Below are 6,988 nucleotides of genomic sequence, written 5' to 3'. Positions count from 1 at the left end.
CCAAGAGGGTTTCTTTACGCAACCAAGCGTGTACTATTGGAAGAATCATGAGACAATGATAAGAACAACATACACAAGCACAACGATGGAATATATTGGGCCAAAGATCAATAAAGAAACACATATATAACAAAGTAGAAGTCTATAATGTGTTGCTCCAATATATAATTAAGTTAATAAAGGTCTAGAAAGATCAATGGAAATAAAATTTTAAAAATTGTTTACATCTTAGAAAATTCTACTTCTAGTTTACACATTATGAGACAACGATGCGACTAATTGGTACTATCAAAGCTATTCTAGGTTACATATAATTTAAATCTGTGCAAAAATACAAAATTTTATTCCGTGTTTGTTTTTAGTAAAAAAATGTTTATTTGGTTGCAATTTATCACCATTTGTTCGCACAGATTAGAAGAGCCTTCCAAAAAACCGTTTGCCAGATAGATATTTCTGACTCTATTGAAGTGTTTAAAAAAAAAAAAAAAAAAAAAAACGATGACTACAGAAAATTAAAAAAAAAAAAAATTAAACTAAGCAGCATTTTATAATGAGTTGCACTAGGATTATCACATATAAATTTTCGTAATTGTCTGTATTTTGATTGACATGCATGCTATGATCACCTGTTTCTTTCTTGTAATTTATTAAGCTACCATGCATCAACTGCTTATTTGGCTCAACAAGCTGCTTAAAGATCGAGCCTTCACCACTCCAAGCTTCTTCCTTTTAGTCAACTTCTTCATACCCTCCATAGACGACACTGATTCCTCCTCCCAATCTTTATCATCTTCAAAACCAGTATGATCCGTCGATGTCATTTCAACTTCTTGATCTTGTTCTTTCACTTTAACCTTTTGCGCTCGACCCCGAACACTGTTCATGCTTCTAAGCCTTCCTTTACCTAAATGATGCTCGCACAACGAGTACCCAACAAGTGTTTGTTGGCAGCACCTCCACCCCCTTCCATTTACACGGCTACACCTCGATCCTTCCATTATCACATTCCCTCTCTTCCCATTCTTCTTGTTCACATCCTTACATGTTGCCTTGTATCTAGCATACTTCTTTGGTTTCGACTTCGTTGTTCCTTCATCAATGATCATCTCGTTATCTTCCTCAAGACCATGGTTAGATGATCCTTTCCCAAAGCTTCCTCTTCTCTTTTTTATTGGAATCAGTCTATCTCCTTCAAGCCACCCTTTCAGCACTGTAGAGATACAATCATACAAAACAGCTGATCATCAATCATGCAGTACACATACATAATACCTAAAAACTTTCACGGTTATATACATACCAAGATGGGCAGTGGTTGGTGGTGGAGGTAGTGAAGCGGTGTTATGAACACTGCTGCTCGCTTCTGCACACACGATGCTTTCTTTCCTGGAAACAAAGAGAAGAAGAAGAAGAAGAAGAAGAAGATAAAGATCGTTCATAACAAGAAAACGTATGTGCTTATATGAACTGCTAAAATGAAAGTAAGAACAAAGAAAAGATATATAAGATAAGAGCATTAGTATTTAGGAAGCGCAAAGATGAAGGAACATTGTAGCTGGGGACCAGTTTTCATGCTAACATGCACCACATGAGGGTGCAATTTATATAGGATTGGGATTGTACATATGGTTGGCTCCCTAACCTGATATAAAAACACCATTCTACAGTGTTTTTGCACTTCTAGCAATTATTTTTCTTTCTTTTCTCGGTGAATTAAAAAAATAATAATTAATGTTTTGCTTGTGGGTGTTAAAAAACTGGGTCTATCCCAAAAAGATTCAAAATTTGTTTTCCGGCGAACACTAACCGATGAATGAGGGAGAAAGAAGGGGGTAGAGAGGGGAAGAGGATGGGATCTTTACTATCTCTTACCTGCAAGTATCACTGGTCTTGATTGTTTCTTCTTTCTCAGATTCCAGCTCCTTCGAGGTTTAAAAAGATAAAATAAAAAACAAAAAGTATATATATAGATACAAGATCTGTATAAGTATATATATGGTGCAGTTTCTGTTGGTGAAAATGATGTACCTTGTGAGGAGAAACAATAAGATGCTTTGCCTCACTGCCGGCACCGGAGGGAGTCCAAGCAGTGGTTTGAAACCCGATCTGTGTTCTATGATCGGAGGAGGGCGGTGGAAGATGGCTGACACGATGATTTAGCGGAGGATCGAAAGGCTGAGACTGGGTATTATCGTAAAGAACACGTAGATTCCCATTTGGGTGCACTTGTTGTTGCACCAGCAGTAGGGGCTGTTGGTGCTTGTGTAATTGGTGGTCACCGCCGTGAGGATCCGACAACGGCGGTGCAGTAATAGCTGCGGAAAGAGACAAGAAACGCTTCCTGATCCTCATATGCGTGTGTTTTGCGTCCAATGAAACGAAGAAGATGAAGACGAAGAAAATGTCTCTTAATTCTCTCTCTCTCTAGCTTTTATTTGTTGCACCACACAAGCACAAACAGAGGTTTTGGGGCTTGGCACGTGCGGAGGTGGACCGGTCCGAGGAGAGTGAGAGAGGGGGGGTGACCGGCAACTGGAAGGAGGTGGAAGGTGGGGACAGGTACGGGTGGTGACAGGGTGGTGAAGTGGGTTGAGTAGTTTTATCGCTTTACAACTTTTTATTCATAAAATGAAATTCGTGGGTCCCATCTGTAACAACGACCAAGATACTTTCGACTACAGGTCCATGTAAGGATGCCTGTCTTCCGACCGGCTTTTTCCCGGTTTATCGTTTTGTTCTCCGGTTTGACTAGTACATTCCCCATCTGACCGGTTCTAATGGGATCCTTTTTAAGTTGTTTTCACTAATAAAAAAATAGATATAATGATGTTGACTATTACAGTTGGTATATGTAATTGATGTAACAATGAATTTAGAAGAAAATAAGAAGACGAGTTAAAAGCTTGATTTGTATTGAAGAAAACGCAATGATAACAATACTAATATTTGGTAAAATCCAATACCCTTCTCATTGATGATACAACCATATATATGCAAGGTTACACCGAGATCCCAACAATCAAAGGATTGGATTTTACAAAGATAAATATTATAGTCAAATATATACTAAATATATACTACCATTGATAGGCCTATGGTTTTAACGGGAGGTGAATGCACGCTCAAATTGGACTACGAAAAGTTGGCGGGATAGACCTTTTGTGAAGTACCAAATATGAAGAACCCTGATGTGTTGCTTGAGAACTACATTTTCAATTTCTATCCATCTCGATATGCTTCTTATGATGGTATTGGGAGAGATTATTAGACAAGTAAACAATCAAAACGTTGTCACAGTACACGTGTGGCACAACGAAGGGGTGCGTGTAATGCGAGCAACAGATTTCCTAGTCAACAAGTTTCAACGACTACATTAGCTACCCTGCAATATTCTTCTTCGTCGTTGGAGCAAAATAAGGTGGGTCGGCGTTTAGCATACTATGATATGAAATTGTCACCTAAAAATACTTAATAACCGGATGTTGTGCGATGTGCATCATAGTATGTAACATCCAGAATCTTGAGGTATGAAATTATAAAGTAAATATGAGTTTTGGGGTGGGTCACAACGTGAGGGAAGCATCGCCACATCGTGACGTAGTCGCAAGAGACTGGAATCTCATTTAAGTGTCATGACATGACACTATGATGGTCACGACGTGACACCTGATCAGGGGACAACCCTAATTTTCGGACTTGGACCATATTTAAAGGAAGTAGAGGGCTAAGGTTTCCTTCACCCTCATCTTCCATCACCTCCTAAGCCATTGAAGAAAACCCTAATCCCTCTCCTCTATTTTTAAGCTCATTCTGGTACTTTTGGCATGCTTTAAGACTTCATTTGGGCATCTCTGGACCTTAGTAAGTGTTCAAGACCTAAACTTTATTGCTCTAGGTTGCTAGATCTAAGATTTTGTCACTTTATCTTCAAGTTTGAGCAAGTTGTCATGGTGAGATTCCATAAAGTTGGTAACTTTAAGAATCATTAAGGTCATTTGAGTAAAATATGGTTCAGATCTGGAATTTGCTAGTGTTTTGAACACATGCATGAGATCTTTGGTGATGTTTCTTCATTTTTTACCTAGTTTGAGTCTTAGACTCACAATGGACATGCATGGCTGAAAACCATTGATCTTTGGATTGTAAAGGACATTAGAAAGCCTTCTAGACGGATTGGATGGATAGATTAATGGATTAGGAGTTGAATCCATTAAGTTGAGAAAAACCTAGTTTATGGCGTGACAGCCTCCTTGTCACGACGTGATGACTGTAGAATTTCCCAGTTATTTTGGACAGATTCTATCACGACGTGATGACATATCCATCACGACATAATGATATCTTTTTATTGAGGTTGAGTTGGCTAAGTTAGATCATGATCGAGTTTGGGATTGGGTCAAGTGTGTTTTTCACGATGTGACCATGGGTTGGTCACGACGTGAGGGTCAGCCGATGGTGATGTTGACTGCTGAATTTTACCTTGGTCATTGACTTGTTGACTTGGATTGAATTTTGGTGAAATGGCTAGTTCTAGAGTATAGACTAAGATTGGGCCTTGTTTGATTCGATAGATGTGTTGAAGCACCGGTTACGTGGCATTGAGTTGTGGTTTATCTAACTTTGTGAGACAAGTGAGTCTTCTTACTATACCATGTAGGTTGCTAGATTGTCCTTATGAATCTTGCATGAAATATTGTGGTTGGATCAAAACACTTATTTGTATTTGTGATTTACCTAGAAGACCATGGTTGGATCATAGCAGAAAGGTTACGGTTGGGTTGTAATCTGGGAGTGAATGTAAGACTATAGTTGGATCATAGCGTTCATGTAGGGTTGGGCCAGCTAATATGTATGGTATGTGGTATTTTGGGGAACTCGCTAAACTTTGTGTTTACGGTTTTATGGTTTAGACAATTCCAGGTACTTCCAGTCAATGTTGTAGAACTCGTTACTCAGTACCTGTTTGGCCGGCTGCCGAGTAGCGAGTACTCAGGAGTATTGGGGGGAGGGGTACTCAGATTTTGTAATTCATGTAGAAATATTTATAGGGAAATTATATATGTCAAAATCATAAGTTGATTGAAATATATAACAAAATTAGATACATATGAGTACACAAAAACTAAAAAACACACAATGGTCTCACTTCATGAATAATTACTAAAAACTTAAGATATATATATGTAGTAATAATCACATGTGTATGTATGTATTAAACAAGAAATCATTAAGTATATTATACATATTAATCACTGAGTTAGTCGAGTTTTACAACACTGCTCGCTTCAGTAAGGGGCCGATCGGGGGGTAATCGAATTTTGTAACTCGCCTTAGTAAGGGGTCGAGTAGGGAGTACTCGCCCAAGTAATCGGCCAACTCGGAAAGTTTTACCACACTGCTTCCAAGGGAAGGTCCTAGTTTGACTGCACAACATCCCCCTGAAGATTTTCCATATTGATGATGATTATTTTACTCTGATGATTGTGATACATTTTACTATGATGGATTTTGGAACAAATATTGTGTGAATTTGATGGTTCAAAAATGAAAATTTTTATTAGTGATTTTAGGATGTTACAAGTTGCTATAAAAGCCTTGGTTTGAGGGATTTGGGCAGACTCTTGGCTGTGTCTGAACTCAAACTAAGGAATTGGTATTTTTTTTGAAAGAAAATAGTTTTTAAAATATTCCTACAAAGAAAATGGTGTGATGCATGCAATCAGCGGAGCTCAAGTAAGTTATTCCCAAAATACCCATACATGAGTATTATATGTTTATGTGAATTTCATGCTAGGATAGGTCTAAGGATACCTTTAGGAATTATATGATAGAACTTTCTGATTTGTGATGGCTTGTATCTTAGGAGGAAATGGATGCTATATATTACTTGGAATCTATATAGGTGAAGTTATTTGCTAAGTGTATGTTTAAAAATTGTATATGATTAGGACAATGTAGCCTTAGAATGATTGGTTTGGCCTTATTCATGTTCCTTTTCTGGTTGCCGGCTTAGGGTAGAATCAGTTATTCGATAATCTATCCGATTCCGTATTGTGTAGAATTAGCATGCATAAGGAAACCTACAGTGTTAGTAGAAGTTCCTGGTATTGCAGAGGCCAGTAAGACGCGGATTCCTAGGAAATCTTAGAGAGTGTTATAGTGAGACATGTATGTTATTTAGCATAGAGCTTATGATAGTACACATGGTAAAGTGACTTAAAAGATCCGAGATGGTTCTTGAGGAAAGTACACATATATGTGGAAGGTAGTATTGGTCCCGTATTACTGGAAGCACATGATCCATACTCAAATCAAGGAAAATAACAAAGATCCTAAGGAGCTTGCAATGTGAGAATTCCCTCAAGTATATTTTGATTGTTTATATTTTAGTATGGTGGTGAGCACTCGAGGAAGAAGTTCTGGTTTTGGCCCTGGTGCCAAACCGATTGATGAGACAATACGTGAGTTCATAACATCGGAGATCACTCGCGGTATTTTGAATGCAACTCCTGTGATGTTTGGTACTATCAATGAGGGGATCATCGAGCTTTTGGATGATCACTTAGGGGCCTTTAATGTCGAGGTTGCGGTGGGTCATTTGGGGGGTATGAACTCTCTTTTTTCAGGAGTTCAAGGCTTGTGGAGCCCCAGACTTCTTCGGGAATAAGGACCCTATTCCTAGCCAATGATGTATCACTGACATGGAGAATGCCCAGCAGAAATGTTTCTACCTTGAAGGGTCGAAGGTGGGATTTTCATCTTGCCTTCTAAGGGATGGAGCCCGCGATTGGTGGGAGGAGATTAGATACTCTTTAGGAGCTGAGGTCATGGCAACCATGACTCGGGATGATTTTGTAATGAGATTCAAAGCTGAGTTTGCAACAACTATTGAGGTGCAGTGGTTGGCAAAGGAGTTCTAGGACCTTTGTCAAACTATGGAGACTATGGAGGAGATCAACGCCAAGTTCCGGTAGAGAGCTTTGTTGGT

The 6,988-nt window shown here is 38.7% G+C and overlaps 1 protein-coding gene across 1 annotated transcript; it reads right to left on the bottom strand.

Moving 5' to 3' along the window:
- Nucleotides 1–528: 528 nt before the first annotated feature.
- LOC145018491 (WRC protein) lies at nt 529–2,431 on the bottom strand. The gene is made up of 4 exons (XM_078976371.1): nt 2,029–2,431; nt 1,873–1,922; nt 1,301–1,386; nt 529–1,210 (listed from the first exon to the last, which is right to left on the bottom strand). The coding sequence occupies exons 1-4, from the start codon at nt 2,350–2,352 to the stop codon at nt 663–665; spliced, it is 1,008 nt and encodes a 335-aa protein (XP_078832497.1). The 5' UTR covers nt 2,353–2,431; the 3' UTR covers nt 529–662.
- Between the last annotated feature and the right edge of the window lie 4,557 nt (nt 2,432–6,988).

This window comes from Lactuca saligna, chromosome 9, assembly GCF_052625555.1.
Source record: "Lactuca saligna cultivar CGN05327 chromosome 9, ASM5262555v1, whole genome shotgun sequence".
Classification (NCBI taxonomy): Eukaryota; Viridiplantae; Streptophyta; class Magnoliopsida; order Asterales; family Asteraceae; genus Lactuca; species Lactuca saligna.
Note: the sequence above shows the minus strand (reverse complement) of the source record. Positions and strands in the feature narration are given on the sequence as shown.